The 21,570-nt window shown below is 35.5% G+C and overlaps 1 protein-coding gene across 30 annotated transcripts in view; it reads right to left on the reverse strand.

The window, feature by feature from the left end:
• celf2 (CUGBP, Elav-like family member 2) overlaps window positions 1-21,570 on the reverse strand; it is a 278,315-nt gene that overhangs the window by 99,775 nt on the left and 156,970 nt on the right. For all 30 annotated transcript variants that reach the window (XM_012958454.3, XM_031897549.1, XM_031897543.1 and 27 more), the window contains 1 exon segment: window positions 4,125-4,207. In XM_012958454.3, the coding sequence (XP_012813908.1) occupies window positions 4,125-4,207 (83 nt within the window).

Below are 21,570 nucleotides of genomic sequence, written 5' to 3' on the forward strand. Positions count from 1 at the left end.
ATCCTTTATGTATTTGTCTGTCCATCCATCTGATCTATTTTTTTTCTTGATAATACACTGTGTTTAACCTAGGAAGGGAAAACAACTTTGCAAGACAGATCACGTAACTAAGATATAAAGACAAATTTACTATCTATATTACTGTTTTTATGATTCTTTAAGTAAGCTGCTTATCAGGGGTTTTTAAACTATAGTCCTTCTGTTGCTTCAGAACAACAACATTCAGCATACTTTATGTGCTAACAAGGGAATGGTTAATCATGGAATGTATTAGAGCATAGGGAAGAGTACAGTAAGCATACTTGTTTTGTCAAGTCAAGTGCGCTTTGATACTTAAGTGCCTCAAACGGGTTTCTTTAACAAAGCAACTCACGCAAAAAGTAATTAAACTGTAAGCAGGTAATGCCCAGAGTCACTATGTATTCATGCCCCTTTTTCACTTGTATACATTTACGCTTTGATATGTAGCACAGCATTCTGCTTTGCTATACAACATTTTTCTGGGAATAATAAAAATAAATATAAGAAGGAGAACACTCAAGCTGATACTCTGCATTAGCCAAGAATTCTAGTTGATACAAGCTAATTAAAATGACGGCATGCCAAGTTGTATTAGGCACAGGCAGAACATTTATTGTGTGGAGCCTCCATATCAATTTATCATACACATTTGGTTATTAATTAGTCTTTATAAAATGAAATAAAAATTTGAAAGCTTTCCCATTGCTTTATACAAGCAGATCTAAGTGGCGTGACCATTACCACCTACAGTAAGTTTAGATAGATCCAAGTAAGCATAAGCTATACACTTTCATACCGACCTTATGGTCTAGATGGGCAGATTGGTCTTTATTTGCTGTCATCTGCTTGTTACATGTTATGCCATTTACTAATATATTAAGCCCATAAATGTAATGTTGCATTCAATGTTTTCAATTCCCAGCAGGCTAACAGACTCAGTCATGTGATCTATATATCTCACTACTTCTTCATTAATACGCATTTCAAGTCTAGGATCTGATAGCAAGGGTTTGAGGTTGCAGTTCGCTGACAGCTGGAGTTTTGAAGAATGCCGATCACTAGCATAACTGATTTGCATCTCACACTGTTCCATCGGAAAGCGGCACAAGTAGAAGGTAGCTTGATATTTTCCAGGCAACACTTTTAGAAAAACAAGCACACTTCTCGGGAAAAATACCAGCATGTCAAGGTGAATAGCTAACAAAGTGCTTTTTCCCAAGTGGCTACCAAGTCAGGGAATTTTATACTAAACATTTAATCTATAAATACTTGATTCTCCAGTGAGACAATTAGGCAAGCATGTTTTGATACAATGACATACACAGTAATTGGAAGCTTTCACTGTGATTGAGTAAAAGAGCAAGGATAGATAATATGAAGGAAAAATAAGTATGGCATATCTTATTGCTGTTATTTGTACTTCATGTCAGTCTAAATCTCTGATTCCTATAGTGGGTTTTACATCACACTTTTTACAGAATTCTCAAAAGGCTTGGGATAAAAAGAGTAATCCAGGCAGTAGTTTTGTATTAGAAACACTGGTTCATTTAAAATTGGATAACTGTTTATTTGTAAACTGCTTAAAATTACATCACATTGTCCTCAAGGGCATTGTTGCAAGGATTTGTTTCTATGGTTTAAAGGCATAACAGCATGTTCAAATCAAGTGGCTCAAGTATGAAACAGAAGACATAAAGAATATCAGACACAGTCCCACGTAGAGGTATTTATATGTAATTTATATGTATTGAGTTTGAAAGTGTTTTCCCATTGAAGAATTGTAACTGAGAAATACTACGGTATCCCCTGTTAAATTATGGATCAATATTGTATTGTTTCATGGATGAGAAAATAATTCACTTGCAAACTAACTTGATGGCTAAAGATCAAACAGCTGGTCAAGGGCACAATAGTGGTTAAACACGGGGGGCTTATGGCAAGAAAACTATATAAACACTTATATAGGAGTTATAAACTAATTTGGCCCAGGAGCAGTGATCTATACACTATATATATATATACATACATTTTATATATATATATATATATATATATATATATATATATATATATATATATATATATATATATATATAGATAGGTCAGTATAGGTTTGTGTGTGCTGGGTTCACTTGGAAGGGTTGAACTCAATGGACTCTATTGAGTAATGTAACTATTTTTTGCAAACTAGAATTATCATTATAATCCAGCAAGTCCTGCTGTACACAACTGATATATGAAGCTGATACACAAGCATGGTTATACTACATTTCTATGAAATCTGTCTCTAGGAGTACTTTTGTGTAGATGCTAATTATTCTCCAAGGGAAAGCATCAGGTTTTAATATCTCAAAGGCCTACTAACCCAATTAATGTAGCTCATGCTAAATTACCTAATTAAATGACAGTGTGTGTGTGTCATCTATTCAGAGGAAGAATCTGCCAGATATATTTACTAAAAATTTCACTGGATGTGTTCATAATAACAGAGATCTAACAATTCATTTAAGGTACTATGATGGTTTAGATTTGTATACAGTGTTTAGAAAAATGTTTTTACATTCTACATCAGCAGATCCCTTAACTCAACCTAAACATTTCAGAAGGTTCAGCTATTCATCCCTGTTTTCGATATGGTTTATATATATTTTCAGATATAGCTTCCAAAATCCTATGCCTGAAGACAATCCGTCTCTGAGACAAATTCAAATATTCACCAGGGAAAACAAGTGAATGAGAAAATATCTGCAGATTTAGTATACCCTGAAATTAATGACACATTTAAAGACTCTCCCCTGTTCTTTTTACAGTCAATAGCATAAATCTTTGATAAACCCTATTGCCTAGATTTATCATTGTGCCATATCCAGTGCTATACAAAGATCTAGCATGCTGCTGACATTAGACAAGCCCCATGAAATGTAGGAGAGGGAGATAAAGCTACTTGGTCACAGATATAATGTATTACTTTAAAGATCAGACTCTTCTGGGGAAAAGGCATCACCATATTTTACTTCGACATAGAAATTTATTGGCAGCAGATACAAACAGCTTGTTTCATCTTGTCTTTTTGCCTTAAATATGGCATATGATAGGAAACCATTGTGTTTGCTCTGAAACAATCTTTTATTCCTGAAAATAATAATATTTTTTAACATGCTTGTGCCTTTTGCAAGCTTCATTGTTATTTCTTTGTACTATGTAGTGTAAGAATGGGTATTATTATTACTATTATTATTAACATGTATTTATAAAGCACCAACATATTCTGCAGTGCTGTACAAAAAATGTACATTCAACATACATACAAAAAACAATAACCAAGGTAGGGGATCTTTATCCAGAATTTTTTTAGATAAAATAATGCTATCTGACATGGGGCATCAAATATCAAGTGGGCAATCCCACAGGTTTGCTCTAGAATTTCTAGCCATATTTTGCTGCAAATTGAATTGATCAAACAAACAAGACTATGGATTTATCTGCATCAACAGGCCAATTTGTTCAAAATTGTTATTTATTGTTGAACAAGACTGATCAATAAAAAAATATATGTTCTTTCCTAGGGGATCAATTTAGAACAATCCATTTGAAATCTGGATAACAGGCCCAATACCTATATATCTATGTAATTCAACACACACGTTAAACCACATGAACTGTACAGCCAACTACTAAAGTAGTTTAGTGACCTTCTGCTTTCAGTACCTAAATATGTTCATATAAGTATAACATCTTGTATAAATGTAGTGCTTTAACAGCATTTATAGTTTCACTTAAAACAGTTCTCAAATATGTTAGGGGAAAATCACAATTAGAGAGGATTACATGTGGTAAAATCATAGAAATGTTTGTTTTGTAGATAAAGCCTAAAGTACATTCACTGCACTGTAGACAAAAGCCATCTGGCTGTGACAATTAAGGGATTAGCTTCCCATCAACTTGCCTTCATTCCACTGCTGCCCACAGACATTTTGAGCAGTGAACACCTTATAATGTACCCATTGGTTCTTTGGAAAGAGAGCTATTCCCTAGCAATAAACAGAACAAATAAATGACATTTAATCTTGACATAGTGTCAAGGATAGGAATAATGCACTCACCCCAGGTAAAGTTTTAATATTGTGCAAAGCGTTCTGTGCTTCTAGTGCAGCTTTTCTTGTATAAAACGTTACGAAACAACAACCTGCAGAAGAGAAAGAAAGCATTTAAGTAATTTTGCACTATAAAGCTGTTCTGAATGAAGATTATACAGTAGGCAATCATTTACACACATGACATTTAGAAAATGGCTGAATGACCAGCAATACTAATACATTCATTTTGGTCAAATGCACATCAGTACATAAAAATATGTTTATGACCCGTGTACTCACACGTGACAATTGCATCAATACTTCATATAATATACTGCCTTTTCCAGCTTTATTAAGGAATAGTTTGGACTGGGTTGGCATGGGGTAAAGACTTTAGGTACTAAATGTTAGAGTATATATGAAGTATATATGCCCCTAATTCTTTTGGGTAAAGCTGTCTTCACATTGACTGTCCTTTGGAGGATCTTATCATTCCACCTAATTCTTTTATGTAATGTAACAGTTTGAGTTTACAAAGTGGTTTGGGCAGCTAGAAATATGAAGCTCATTCTGACCCACACTCACCAATAAGGGTACTAAGCCACCCTTGGATTCTCTTTGATTTTTCAACTTTTAACTCCAGTACCCTTTATCAGAGTACGGTAAATTCAATTCAACTGCATAGACAGATTTCCTTTCCATGTTGTCAAAGATTATTACATTTTTCTTAATACAGGTCTTTCTTTGCCAAACTACAGCCAAACTTATTGACCCTTAAACATTCTTGTTGAATAATCCCACACCATATCCTAGGAAGGCATTATACATGGTCTTCAATATGTAGCACCCCGTTTATCAGTTCAAAGAGTATCATGCTATTATGGTGGTAACAGGTGAGTTATGAGTTTAGGTGTAAAAAGATACCTTTCTTCACATGTTAGATTGTGATAACACTGACAGACTGTTATTAGGTAACAATGTAATATTTTAAGAAATGAATATGCATTTTAAGAAACACAATGTAGTCCTCTTTATATATAACTTGGAACATAGTAGTCACCAAAAAAAAGTAAACTGTGATAGACTGTAATCGTGAAACCAATCAAGATACATTTATTTACTTGCTGTAATCATTATCCGCTCTAGTATATGATGCATATGAAAGGAAAAAAGGTGTTCAGGAGCACTGAGCTGTCAGGATAAATGTCTTATAACAATAGGCATAGTTAAGCTGTACGTTTTAAAGCACACAAGGTACAAAAAAGGCCTGTGGATGAATTGCACAATTATCTCAATGAGTTTAATAAGCTTTTAAGTTTATTTGCTAACAGAAGTAAAATTTTGCATCTGTTTAGTAATCCATAGCAGCCAATCATGCAGTTGCCTTCATTGTCTGAAATGCACAAGAAAGACCAATGCTAATCACTGATTCTTTTGCCCAATTAATTAACTGCACTGGCTCAATGTTGTTGCTAAGTTACTAAATAGGCCTGGCTAACTGACTTTACTAGGGCTCATTTACTACAGGACAGAGAGCAAAGTGCAAAAAATGAGTGAAACTGCAATGCTTTTGCACTCTTGCACCCTAACCTGCCACAGGTTTCGCTCCAAAATGTAAGGAGAGACCTGCCTCTACCTCATATTCATGAGGGGTATATAGATGTAGGCATATAGGCATTTAACCCCCCACCCCCTAACTTTTGTGTCTTACAGACCCGCAGGTTAGCTCCAGCATTGAATTCTGTACCATGTGCCAGATTTACCATTCATTGTTAGGAGCACAGCATAGCCAGACCCTCAATGCACATGCTTATAGAATTATAGTATAACCGTGCATACAAAAAAATTGAGACCATTCATAGGTGCAAGGTATAAATGTGTACTGGTTTGCACCATTGTAAATTGCATGATTGCATGTAAAGCACTGTATTGTGTTTATTTATAAAGAATCACAAATGTATACAGTGCTTTATAAGTCCTAAACAAAATAGAGGTACAGCTATTAGAAGTTAGACAGTCAATAAAAAGCTAAGTTCTTATGAGGACTTTGAATGAGGTTGGAATGAGATTCCTGCCTCAATCCCTGACAATTAAAGAAGAAGTAACTGGAAACAAAATGGGGTACATAAACTGAGCGAGTACATAAACTGAAATGGAAAATTAGTCAAATCCTTCCTATGGGAAGTGATTCTAATGAGATTGAAGGGAAGAATTACTATGGAAGCTAGCCTAATGCAAAATGGACAGTAGCTGTCAATGCACGTGTGAGTAATGCATGTATTGCACAAGAATGGTGTGGGCTTTCTCTTCCACTCCCTCTATTTTGCACTCCTTTTAGTGTAAAAAGGTTTAGTGGAAAGTACCCAAGATGTAATGGGTGGTCAAAGGAAGATGTTAGTGTTTATGTGTTCTGCCTGTATAGCAGCATGCTTTATAGAATATGCTTCAGTCATACCTAAATGAAAATGCTAATATACCTTTATTATCGCCTCTATTGGGAATAAGAAAGAAGTAGAAAAAATAACCTTGCCTTTTTATCAACCGGTTTTATGGCAATGATATGAAATACATTGTAAGGATTTGTATACTGCCTGTTTTATAACCTAGAAAATATCTAGAATAAATATCATTATTTTATTCTATTTTATAATAAAAATGCTAAGGCTGGTGAAAACAATGTTCCAAAGTACTATCTTCTGCAGCACATTGCATTGACAGCACAATGCATTCAGATGTACTCTGGAGATTATTATTATCCTTTATTTATATGGCTTATAGGTATTTTCTCTGCAATATCTGGCACTTAACTTTGTCTTAGGACTTAGGACTTATAAGAATAACTCTGCAATACTTATATCAATGAAGAATCATACATATAGTACCATTTTTTAGCAGTGCATAAAAACTATTCATTTGGTGTATAGACCTTTAGCAGATTTGTCTGCATCCCATTATACTCTAGGTGGCGCTTGTGAGCTAAGTCTTGGCTGTCCTAGATTTTGTTCTACACAGTTTTAGATGCATCACAGGGAGATACAAATCCCTAGGAATTAGCCAATCAAGATACTTTTACATGTTAAGAATTTAACAGAATATTCTCTGTCGTATTTTATAAACATGCACCAAAACCGCAATTCTTTTTCTATCAATAGTTTTCAAGGTAAAGCGTTATCATGGTAGTAACAGAAGCAAAACCCTGCAGATTCTAAAGAACATAAAGCTGTATTTAGATTCACAGATGTTCAGCACCAATGCATTTTTTTCAGTTAAAACACTGAGAGTGCACATTAAAATACAAAGTCTAATGTCTGGTACACTGCACCAGATATACAAAGATTAAACAAAAAAAGTATCACCCATATTCTTCAGAGATTCAAAACCATTATTCATGTCTAAAGAATCTGGTCATGATGAAAAAGAATCCATCTTGAGCTATGTTTCTACCTTTGCAAAACCCATGACACTGGAGAATTGGATAGAATGGTGCTTGGCTAGCTGAGATCAAGCATTTATTCTGACTGTAACAGGCACAGCCTTTCATTATATCTAGGGCAGTAGAACTGGGCATTATTTGCCAAGGAATAACATTTAACATGTACCATTTAACACTTCTCGTTTGCAGAGTGTTTTCAATCCATTAGTTTACAATATTACAATTCTCTTCTGAACCGAGGGAGTTAAACAGGTCAGAGATCCCGTTTCACAATGAATACTTCCCCAATTTTCCATAATTACATGTAATTGGAGGAGAGATATTGAAGGTCCCGTCTGTATTACCACAGACCAACTCAATTTCATAGTTTAATATAGTAAAAATGGAGTTTATGGAAAAATTAAAATCAAATTTATTTCACTCATTTAGGTAACGTGAGGTCAGTTACAGATCATTGGGTATACTGATTAAAATCTTTCCATGTGATAATAAATGCAGTATGTTCATTTCATTCAACAAAAGAACAGCGTTTATTATAGGGCCATTCATTCCCAAACTGAAAGAAAAAGGTTTTGAATATAAAAAACTTCAGGGGTCCTGCCTAAAGCAGAACTTGAATAGGAAAACCAAAGTGTTACAAGTTTATTTAGAATTTGGAATAAATGACGGAAGTGCAAAAAATAAAACTGCATAGCTATGAAGAAACATGTATCTATTTAAAACAGTTAAAGAATCATTTATATCCATGTCTAAAACCACTTTTATGAAAGGGACTGGCATGCAAATGCTCACTGGGTGTAGATTGTAAGCTCTTTTGGGCAGGGCCCTCTTCACCTCTTGTATCGGTTATCGATTACTTTATATGTTACTCTGTATGTCCAATGTATGAAACCCACTTATTGTACAGCGCTGCGGAATATGTTGGCGCTTTATAAATAAATGTTAATGTAATGTAATGTAATGGGAGCTTCCATATAGTTGCGCTCAGACAATCAATCCTTCCTGCCTTAAATTCCAAATTGAGTGTTGCTGCAGGTATTGATGTACTGTGCTGTGCAATCCCTGGAGCTACTATAACCTGCTGACCAGGCGGTAGCTGGCCAGGTTACCTAGGGTGCCCAGCTGGCTTGCCCGACACTGCGACTGCATCAGAAATGGCACTTTGCACACTATGTCTGTGCAAGAGAGTTCACCAATTAATATTATTGTAAGGATCATTTATGCCATTACTGTGCATTTATAAGGTGTGTAATAAAGCACATAACATTTTTACTTATTAAAAGGGGGAATAATTGCATATTTTTTCAGGCAAATCTATTAGTGGACACGTGTAACTGCTGGGGTTGTCCCTTTTAACGCAATGGCTGGGGTTTCCCTTTTCCAGTGGCATTCAGCTGGCTATTCCCAAATAATGTCACATCAAGGTGACCAAGCCCTATGACATGTTAAGAAACTTCTAGCTTTTGGTAAAAAGGTTATAAGAGGTAAGGCATCTAAGAACAACAGAGATATATAAGGACCACATCGAAGAATTTCGTGCACTCGTTTTCACAGATGCGGCACAGATCCATTTAGCGAATGTTCCCGCCCACTGACACCCGGCCCTGAGCTGTGAAACGGAGGTGACTGTAACGCGGATTTGCCGGTTTGAAAACGGATCCGGCTCGGAGTCAGCTGCTGTCTGAGAATGGGACTAGAGAATCCAAAAAGACTCCCAGGAATTTGATCTAAACATAACAACATTTTCCCGACAGTCAGAAAAGTGTAAGCAAATTAATACACATATCAAAGCAGATATGTTCGACTATGTTTAAATGATTAAATGACAAGCAATACACATTGGGGCCACTAGAAAAGAGATTCTGATTTATATTTTTAAATAAAGATGTCAGGTTCCTAGGCTGAGGCTACTGAGACTGACATACGAAGGCAGAGGGGAACTTTGGTAATAATCTACTGGCAGCTGCAGGGGTCAGTTTTCATTTTGATTGCCAAGTTCCAACAGTCAGTTAAAAACATCAAATATAAACGATAATTTGATTTTTTATTAAAAAAAGGACACAATGGAAAAACACAACAGGAGCTGTACATGAATATACTGAGAGCAAAGTGACATTCAGTAGCATTGCAGGATGAGTCTTTACTGTGGCTGAGAGGTTAAGACATGACAAGTAAATAATTAAATGATGCATTTTTTCTCCCAACCCTTCAAACAAACCAGCTGCATGAATCCATCTAGGGTAGAACTAAATAATTATATTTGTGAACAAATCCTTCTGCATACCAAAATGGATCTGGTTTAGGCAAATGAAATGATACAATATAAATGCAAATTATTATTACGACGATCATTTCTTCAACCTGCCCAATCAATTTAGGAAGTGTATAATCTGAACTCACTTTTCCATAAACAGCATTATTTTATGACGATGATTAAAAGCAACAGGAACAATACGTAGAATTCTATTCTTTCTGAAACATATTTTGCGCCTCTGGGGTAATCTAATGAGATGTCACCTCTAACACATCTTTTTGATAAATGAATTTTTGTTTTATTTAGACTAGGCAGAATTTAAAAACATGAAATCCAAGGCATCAAGTTTATTCAATTTTGACAGGCAGAACACCAAATCATTTAAACATTGTCTGTATAATAAGCAATGGCCTTTCATCATTTGCTATTATACTATGCAATGTGGGGTATAAATACAGCTATTATCTATTAAGTATTTTGGTAGACAGGTACTATTATAAGTGTAATTGCTGAAGAGTCTACCTCTACAAAACATGTAAAAAGAACCAGCCATGGACTGAGGTGGAAATGTTAGGATAAAGTAGAACATTCAGGTCACCTATTCCCTTGTATTTTTCATTTCTGTGACCATTTCTACCCATTTTCATTAGCTCATGCATTGGGCCTTTTCATATTTACTCATAAGCTGAGACTGGAAAAATATATCTGTATTTTTATCCATTTCATTGTAGGCCCTGAAGAAACCTGTGGTTATGTAAACTTTAATTATTTTTTTCCCATTTTGTTGTTTAAATGCATCAAGTTTACCAGCTATGCTACAGATTATACTTTGCCTATTTATTTTGGGAGTCTAAATAGGACACTCGCTGACTTTTGCTTATTAGGCACTGCAGTATAACTTAGCCCCGGGTTGCTGTCATATTAAAATTCCAGTTTCAGCTTTTCTACTCAATGCTTGGCTAGATTTATTTTATTTTCCCATCCCAGTTATGGTAAAAGCACCATACAGACGTTGCCATCACTGGTCATCATTGGCATAAAGATTGTTCAGTGGGTACTGGACTGATGTGTGTGTTTAAACTTACATAACACTTTGCAGGGAGTCAGACGTCTCCAATGCAAAAATTAAATAGCATGTGTGCTTCAGGAGGGATACATCTACCTGATATATAGATAATATACAGTATACTGAGTATTTGCTTTATAGCTGTCACATGCACACTTTGCTTATTTTGTCTTGGTTATACATCTTCTTTCTCCTCAAAAATTATCCTCATTATACACAACGTATGTGAAAATACATAAAATAAAGCACAAATAAGCTTAAATGTTAGTAAATGTAAATTTTTCAATGTATCAAACACTCTAATATATAGCCCCAAAAGTGATTTGCTAGAAATTCATGAACTATATTTGTTTCTTTTTACACACTGTTGGAGCTCTTTATACTATAGGAAGTATAATCTACTTATAAAATATGAAGCATATGAGAATAGTCTCTTAAACATGAAAGTTATTCTCATGATGAGCAAATAGGTGTAAATGAATTCATTGTTTCCCTAATACAACAACATAGGCTATATCCGCTATATCAGTGGCATACTGTACACTAAGGGGACTATTTATTAACAGTGAAGACGAACCTTACCAGTAATGTTACAAATAGCAACCAATCAGCAATTGGACTTGAACAGTTACCTACAAGTCAAAAACTAAGCAAATATATGATTGGTTGCTATGGGAACATCACCAGTGATGTTTGTCTCCAATGTTAATAACTACTCCGCATACTGTAGATTTACCAACCCTACAACTTGGGGTACACCTGAGCAACTGTAAAAGTAGACTCCCTATCACATGGAGTCTCTGGCTAATCTTTGGCTATTTGGGTCTTAGACTTAACTCTTTAGCTCAATTGTAGCCAATAATGCTACCTCCTTCATATCCTTACATATAAACACTGCATCACACATGAGACCTCCCACTGTTTTCCTATTAATTATTTTCCAAGAAAAGTAATGCTGATATTTGGGGTTTCTAGTAGACAAGTAATACCCCTCGCACTATGTGATTAAAGTCGGGAAGTGTTCTCCTTTAAACACTGCCATACATAGAGCAAATTTATCCACTTACTTTTTACATCAGAATTGCACACTCATAAGGACTGATACTATTTATCTAGGAACAACATTTGTGCTTGTGATAAAACACAACTTGATTCGGGCAAAGATGTTTTTATTTTTGGATTTGAGTCTTTTTTTTAACGGTATTTTTACAGTCCATTGTACTGAAAAGGTATGGCTCCATAGAGGAAAGTAAATGTTTCTTTTAACAAAACCTTTAAATATTTATAGTGCTATGAGGAACAATATCATTATGATTTAAATTTAGATTTTACAAGCCACCCAAAGTTTTTGTGACTCATCCACTAGTGGAAAACTATATCCAGTGCTCTGTGTTTGCAATAAGACATCTTAATGAAAATAGTCATTATTCTGCAACTTAAAATATGTCACCTACAAGAAGGTCTTAAAAAATGATGCTTTCTAGAATTGAAATTTGCAATGTAATAACTGCCTAATGAAGAATATTACACTGCACAATTTTGTTCTTATGTATGCAAATGTGTCCGGTTATGACTTTCTATTACATTTGCCCATTTACAAGTTCAGTAACTATGTCTGTAGATATTTTGTTAAGACTGCCATTTTAGCTCTTTCTACATACTAATAGTTCTTTTACAATGTAAAATGACTTCAAGATATTGACACACTCCACATTACCCCTTTATTTAGACTAACAATATTAAAATTCCAAAACCCTTAAATTCAAGCTTTATAGTATGTTAAAATGTACTGTTTCTCCTTATCGGAAGAGTGTAGTGTGACTAGAAATTGCTACATGTGGCTCTGTCTCAACTCAGAAGGGTTATTTTCAGTGTTCCTGCACTGCCTTAAGGTCTCAATGCAAGCTGGGTGTTGTGCTGCTCCCTAATGAGGGGCACGGTAAGAGACAAGTGAGACAGTGCCTAAGGACAAGGCCTCAATGCCAGCTGGGTATTCTGCCACTCCCTAATGATTAGCAAGTTAGGAGGCAGGCAAGATGATGCCTACATGCCCTGTCCGCCTCTCTCGGATGCAGAAGTCCAAGCATGGGGCAGTTGCGAGTCCTCTGCTTTCCAATTGCCAGAAATAGTATGAGTAGTATGAATAGACTATTGACATACATACTCTAATAAAAACCAAAACATAGGTATTTTAAAATGTTTGAAAAATATTGCTTCTCCAATGGAATGAGTAATGTTTACTCATTTTTTTTTCCATTAAACTGGATTAATTTAAGTGGTTTAAGATGCCATCATGGTCAGTAGGTCCCACTGTGGTATCACATGCAATTTAATACACCCTTTTCTTTTTATTATGGGAAAGGATGTAGTTGTGTTTTGCCGAAGGCGCTCCAATAGTAATCTTTGTGCAATTTCATGGTGCACTCTACATCCTCCTGTTTCTGCACCAACAGAGTCGAAAAAAAAGAGGGTTTTCAGAATTATATGTGTGTGCATTGCCCTACCCCCCCTTATTAACGTATCTATGAACGGACAAACACAGTTCTTTGGAAAGCAGTGTCAGATACAAATATTTTCATTTTAAATGACAGAATAGATTCACAGTAAAGAAACCCATCTGGATCTGAGCAAATCTTTTCAAATCACATCTGCTCCCCGTCTCAGGGAAATCTTTACCAAACACCTCAGGAGAACATTGCGTGTAGCTCCAGATTATCAAGTTCTCAGAGATAACCTGTTTACCGATGAAGCATAAACAGATGATGCGGGGAATGCACTCCTAATACAAAATTATTTAAATACTATGCCTCTCACAAAACTAATTTTGTGTACAAGCGTTCTGCTCATAGATGGATACACTAGAGATGATTCATTAGTTCAGAAGTACAAAAGTGTTTATAAGTATATTTTTTGAATCCAGCTTGTGGTTTTTTAAAATGTAGTTCCATTAGCAATTCCATTTTAGGATTGGCATTTACAGAATTCCAATTAGTTATTTCTAGAACGTAATTAGTTGTTAAAGAATAAGTATTAGGATAAAATGACAAAACATGCCGGTTTAAGACACATGTGGTAAGTTGGCAGTATTACAATATTTTGCTCTTATACCACATTCAAATGGCTGCAATAATTAAAAGCGAGGTGAGGTGTCCTTAGCCATTTGACTTGTACTCTCATAAATTTTAGGGAAATGACACAGGGAGCTGCTTGTAGCCAGCTGCAAAATAGACAATACTGATAATTGTCTCTATGTGTGAGACAATTCTCAGTATTGTCTATGGCAGGGTATTTTCAGGCATTTTGTAGCCACAACAAGTAGCTGGCTACAAGTAGCACCATGTGTCACAGGCCTTAGTCTCTCTTTACTGCTGCACTGCAAGTTGGATTGAGAACACCCCCTCCCTTTTCCTCCCCTGCAGCCAATCAGCACAATAATGGATGGGTTACAAGATAACAGTTCCCGTAAACCTGTATTACTAAAAATGCTCCTATCCTCCACCTAGTGGTAAAACACCCAACTCCAGCCATGACTCCTCCAGCTGAACGGAGTAGGAGAAACAATAGCTTATCTGAAAACAGTTGCATTGTGTAGTGCAAAGGATCAGACATCATGACCTATGATGGCTGCCTACACACCAATATTACAGGTAAAAAAAAATACATTTATTGGTTCAGGAATAATATTTTAAATGGTAGAATGAATTATTTGCAACGGGCACAGTATATTACTACACCATAAAAATCACGACAGAATCCCTTAATGCAGCAACTTTGCCCTCTAATTTTTGTCAACTCTTTGCATCTCCCTTCAGCCTTTGTGTGTGGGTGGGTATATGATGCTTTGTTATGGACCACTTTACATGTAAAGCAAGGGTGATTCCATCCAACTAAATGTATTGACTTTCTGTTTAACAGACAGTTTTATGGCAAGTGACCAATTACCTTTTATGTTAGCCATTAACAGCAACGTGCAGCATTTGGAATGATACTGGTAGATTGTCTCGTAAGAGGAGATTTATTTTGCTAATTGCCAACTTCCTGTCATGAAACATTGACCATGATAGATAGCTGAATGCTGCAAAGTAGGGGATTAACAGCTTGTGACATAAACTGTCACCACAATGATCCCTTAGCATATAACCAGTGAGTGAAGTCGTGGTGCTGCAATTGAGTAAAGCACAATAACACAGTTTTCTTTCCTCTCCTTCCCACAATAATCACACATAGTTTAGAAAATTATATTCAAAACTAAAGAAACCTGCTCATTAAACTATCTAATATAAGCCATGTTTTGTTTCCTTGAGGGGTTTTCAGCAAGAGCACTTTTATGAATAACTGCATGTGAGTGACCTAATGATAAACAGAAAGCGATGACAACATTCATATGGTTGCTTTATCATTATATGAAAGGCTTGTTGCTTCGTGTTCTTTATTTTAAACAGGCGAGAAACATCAATTTTGAGATCTCCTATAGCTGAGAGCATTATCATCTAGTGCCAAGATCTGAACCCTGACCACAGGATGTGAGAAAACAAGAGCACATACATCAGTATGTCTTTCAAATCCTGCCGTGGTTTAAAAGTATGAAATCTGCTTTACTTTGCAGCCTAATAAAATAAGCACTTCAAAACAGACGTTATGATTATCTGATGACAGGGTTCTGTATTCTCTTAGCAAGTAATGGAATCCTAGCTGACAGATTCAATGTAAGATACATTTGTGTTGTGAACTGAAAATTATGTTATCCCCAGTACTGGAGAAGGGGGCCTGCTACAGATATTGTTCCATAGCCCTATGGCAGTAAAGGGGTTACACGGTGACAGGATTTAAGACCTGACAGATCAAGGATCCATAGTTCCAGACAGCTAAATGAGAAAAGTCCTGCAGAGTTCTCTTTTTTTTTTCTTTGAATAAAACAGTCTTTTGTAAATGCATTTACAGGCAGATCAGGTGTCTACTTCACACGAGCCTGAAATCTCAATTGGGATATTGTCATCTTGTCAATCCAAAGAAGTTCAAGAGAGGCAACCAAAAGGCCAGTTACACCAGGCGCTTCCTCCTATTTAGAAGATCAAAGCAAAACCTTTAGCAGCATTTGACTTAAAAAAAATATAAAACAAAATTTCAAAATCTCGAAGCAACATGAACCGGATTTTATATGATTTACAAAAGCTGTTCTCTTTTGTATCATTTGTGGGAAATCTTGGTTGTTATGTTTACATACGGCTATGGAACAATGTCTGACAAAGGGGTGTGCCCGAAAAAGTTACCTTTGCACCTGTATCAAATAACCACACAGGGGGTTTCCCTGCTTTGAATTGCCAAGTCGTGCCAGTGCGTTTTCTTTGGAACTACATACTTACCTTAAATCTCATAAACGTTACTTCTCCTCTAGGCATGATTTATACTTGAGGCGACCAAAAGATAATCATATCTATAATAGGATTCTTAGGTGTAATTAGGGAGTCTTATAATGATAGCCATGAAATATTGATGGTGCTGTTGCTTTTCTTATATCTGATCTGATGTTCTATTTACTTCTACAGAAAACGCCAACCTGCCTTTCCTTCTGATTCTGTTTGACATTTGATTTCTTGCTGTTTGTCTAATACAAGCTCAGAATACATTAATTAAAAAAGTGCATAACCAACGTTACTGTAAATTCAGTAGCTGTCATGCTGCTCCCACTATGGAATCCAATAATCCTGAGATGTGTAACATGGGTAGTCACACTGTCCAAGTGCACCACCTATACATACAGTATAAGGAATAAATAAGGGGCACAGAAAGATGAATCTTTAACTGCAAGGTTTGTACACATCCAATAGCCCTGTACTAAATGCAATTTTTATCTGCATGTTCAATGTTATGAACCAGTTGTGTATTGAGTGTTGAATATAATGAAATTTGTACATAAGGTGATGTAAATTCTCCACTTTCTGCTGATGAGTTTGTGTGATAGATGCATTATTAGAGGAGTTCATATTGTTGTTTTAGATGTGTTTCTTACATACAGTATACAAGGTGTGTGTATATGTATAGATGGGGGCCAGAAATTACTATGCCTAAAAACTGTATGAAATACTAAATATATACAAGGCCTGTATAAGAAGACATATAATACATAAATATTTAAAGTTAAAGATTTAAAAGAAATATTGTATGTTTTGCTTATAAGAAAACTAATGGGAACAACTTTACTTCCCTTTATTGATCACTACTCATTGGCCAAAAAAATAGTAGTGTTATCAGAAAAGGGAGCTTATATATCAGGGAAATCGGGGATATACACTAATTTTGTAAAGCATAAGATGTTGTGCCATTTTAATAATAGGTTCACAATAGTTAGCGCAACCAACTGCCAGGATTTACCCACCCCTTTCATTTTGTAAAACATGCAATAGCTACCACCCACATAAAATCAAGTTATAAATGTAGGATGTACAGGAATAAGCTACAAGTCCATTACAGTAGTATAAGAAGTGGAACAAACAAAGAAAGACTGTTCTCCTAAGCCCCTAAATGGCAAATCTAAGCATTTTAACTTCAATATCATATTAGTTCAGTGCATTTTCACATAAACATGTGAGTAACTAGTGCATACAGTCATACAGTTACTTCCATTTACATATAATTAATTAAACCCCATCTTACATCTGATTTTTGCAATAGTTGCTTACTCCTTTTAAACATGACTTGCATCACTGGACAGATTTTGGCTCAGCCACTACCAGAACTGTTATTTGGCTCACAACCTCCTGTAAACATACAGATGCCTGCAATCCCCAGGCATTTACCTCATTAGTGCCTTCTGCTGCAGGCACTTCTAATCTGCTCCTCACAGAATGATAAGACCTGCCTTGCAGTCATATTGCAAAATGAGTTATTTCAATAATATAGGGAACGAAGCAACCCATATTGTAAACACTCACTTTAGGCTGTTTCCTATTTTTAAGAACTAACATTTAAGAAATTGGATGTTTAAGGCTGTTATTATGTCAGATATAAAATCATATGGGTTCATAAAAAGATGAAATGTCAGTTTAAAGTCTTATAATGCAAATTGTGCCTCTAAAACACGCAAAACACATCCATGAATCAAGGCGCATAATTCCTGCTGCAGCACTGATTGAGAAATGAATAAATCCCCAGAATCATATTGCTGTAATGCACTTATCAACAGGGTGGAATAATGTATTACATTAGGTGATTGTCTAAGAAGATAACATTTCACAAATGTATTTTAGAGCAAAGCTGCTGACTGGAAGGTAAAGCACTTCTGACTTTATTATGAAGAATTATCATCTCCAGACAGGGCATTAATGTACTGAGCTACTGGCAATATTCTTAAATGATCCTAAAACAAGTGTATTAATGTTGCACATCTACTCCAACAGTATAAAATGGAATAAACACATTTCCTTGCATACCATGTCAAGGCTTCTCTTGTAGTTCTCTTGCATTTGACAGGTGAGCTATCCACTTGCCTGGTGCTGATCGTACAAGAGCATTGTACTTACTAGTTCCCAGGAGTGAAGCCTTCATTGGGCCAGCAATAAATCTTTTCTGGTGTACTGATGGTATGGCAACTCGGATTACTGTCCTGAAGGTTCAAGACAGCCCAGCTGTCTCTGTGATGATTCCTTTTTGCCTTCATGCAGATCCTATCAGTGATGTCTGCTCCTACTATTTAAAGTGAAATCTCTGTTTTTGGGCCTAGCTAACAAGTGTGCTCTAATGGCTTTCATTAAACAAAAGACATAAATGGCAAATAAAAGTTTGTGAAGAAAAAATGTGTATCATCCTACTTATTCACCTTATGAATTCATACATTGATACGTCTATCACATGACAAAAAAAGTCAGATACACTTAGTAAATTTGCAAATTACATTTTCCATTACTTACAGAGTAATGGAAAAATTACCAGTTGAATTAAATTGACCAGTTGCAGAGTCCATAGCAGCCAATGAAAGGTTTGCTTTAATTATTCTTCCTACAGTAGACTTGTCAAAAATAATTGCACTGGGCAAGAAATAACAATGATCCCAACTGTGTACCCCAATCCTTAAAAAAACAAACAAACCCCTAAAAAGAATAACATTACACATGCTGGTATGTAACAAAGTCAAATCACAGTTATAGTTTATTGGCCTATATGGGTTAATTTAAATATGGTGTGAAGCCACTTCACCTATATCAGGTATCATTTACTGGTCACCAAGTGCAAATGTTTTTTTGTTGCTATGGGTTACTGCACATGGGCAAAGAGTGCCTTTTTCTACATATGGGGGTATGTGATGTCAGCGCTCTACATACCCAACAATTAGTATAATGGCTTTAAGACATGCACAGTCTGTTACCAGCTAAGAACTTATACACACCAAGGTGACAAATTACTGTAATATTTTTTACCACTAGCCAAGTAATGAAATTCATTTTTAACTGTGCTGAATTTACATGTACTGTAGGACAGTGCATTAACACATGCTAAAAATAAATGGGCTGGCTGGTGCTTGTGTTTATCGTGCGTTTGCAGTCTGTATTCAGTTTTTGCATAATAGGAGCTAGGTACCATTAGTGTCATCATGTCACCATCTACATTTTACGTCAAGAGAATATCAAATTGCAAGCTTGAACCTGTTGTATAGCTAGAACTAAGGAATCATCCCACAGTGGCCATTTTCTTCCCTGTATCCTGTGCATTGTGCTTGCATTTCTGTTAATTGGTCACAAGTCCACATTTGCTGTCAACCCTTAGCTGCACTGGGGAGTTCTACTGGAAGAGCCTCACTCTGTCATTCTTCCTCTCCAGTGAATACAAATGTGCTGTATAAATGTCCTCTACTATAAAATCGAGACACTTTTTTATTTTGTGACCTAGATTGCTTAAATCTGCTGCATTTTTTTAGTCTTTTGGGAGAGTAACTAATGCTGGTATGTGTGCTGTTATACTCTCTGTCATTATTATGTAAATTCCAACTAAAGTGCGACACAGATAGAAAAGATATCAAGGCCAAAATTGCTAGAGTCTGCTTCTCTTTCTCTCTGAAGTAAGCCACTTGCATTAAGCAATTTTAAACATCTAATGGCTGTAAATGTATCTGAAGAATTTTAATGTAATTTTGTCATATACAGTAGGACAATCGCAGCTTTTAGATGCTTCTTGAACTGCAGTGCTGCATGCATAATTAATGGAAAGTTTACTGCTAATGTGTTACTACTGGAAAGCACTGTTGTGTCTGCATAAAGAATGGCATAGGTTATATATAAGACTCACTTTGTCTCCTACAGTAACATTAAAAAACACTAGAGGGCTTCTTTGTTGAAGAGGAGTGACTCAAGCTAAAATCTCGTGCAAATTACCATTTGTATTCTGTTATGTAAGAAAACTCAATAGCTTTGCCCAGGTGCAGTAACCCACAGCAGCCAACAGCTTCTAAACAGGTGACCACTAAATGCTATCTTATGATTGGTTAATATGGATTACTGTCCCAGGGCAGATGTTACAGAATTCTGCAAGTGTCTTTTTTTCATTAAAAAGGTATAGAACTACCATAAACATATAGTAATATATATAAATGTTAGCATGTTTTCTAGCACAATATCTATTTGAAATGCTTAAAAATGTTTTTTGTACCAGAATGCATTTTCGTCTAATGGCCATCCATAGTTAGTATATTTTTGTCCTTTAGCAACTGTTACAAAATATTTTTTTGTAAAGCTGTAAAAAGATTGAGGTTTGTGAAAAGAATTTTCCAAGTGTTTTAGTATCAAAACAGCCTCAAAACAGCACCTCACTCCAGTTGCACTACAATTTAGCCGCCCTTGTGCAAGGAAATACAATGTATAAAAAATAAATCACAGCCAGCACCAAGGGTCTTTGGTTCAAAATATTTGTATATTATTGCATGCACAACCAACGTTTTGGTTCCCTTTGGGAACTTTTTCAAGAGGGACCGAAACGTCGGTGGTAAATGCAATAATACACAAACATTTTGAACTACAAGATATATATATTTATAATGAACTGCAAAGGAGATGCAAGCCTGTCATAGGTTTTAAGATCCATATTAGGCTAATGGTAGATGAGGCGTCTTCCATATATTTTGCTGAAAATATCGCCATCCGCCTCCTACCATTATAATTACATTATTTTTTTTTTAATGAACATATGTAAAATAGTTTCCCGTATTCTAAGAAAGACCTACAGTGAGATCATCATGCATTTTGGGAGACAATATTCACACTTAGTGAGCAAGTGACACTATTTTATTATATTGTCTTCTTTACCTGTGCCTCAAGCACAAAAATTAGATTTTTTTTTAGGCAAGTGCAAACTAAGAATTATACAATTGAAGTATTATACAGCATTACTAGGCTTTTATAATTAGCTCTTCTAATTGCTTTTTCAATTCCAGGAAATGTAGAAAATGTGGGGGTGTTTATTTGCATAAAAGAATAAAATAATGGGAATAAAGAATAGCAGGACTACCTTCTGCAGTGGCAAACTGCTAACAGTCTCTTAGTTTTCATTTTTTTTTGTTTCCAACAGGCCACCTGGAAAATCAACTGCAGCTGAGAAACCTTTTTTAGCCTTTGAAATACATCAATAAATATGAAGCATTTTCTTCTTCAGGGCATTTTTCTCTATTCGGGTTTCACAGAAAATATCTGATAGAGCTTTTTAACTTAAAATAGCCTTATTTATCATTATCAAA

The sequence above is a fragment of the Xenopus tropicalis genome, chromosome 3 (assembly GCF_000004195.4).
Source record: "Xenopus tropicalis strain Nigerian chromosome 3, UCB_Xtro_10.0, whole genome shotgun sequence".
NCBI classification, from domain to species: Eukaryota; Metazoa; Chordata; class Amphibia; order Anura; family Pipidae; genus Xenopus; species Xenopus tropicalis.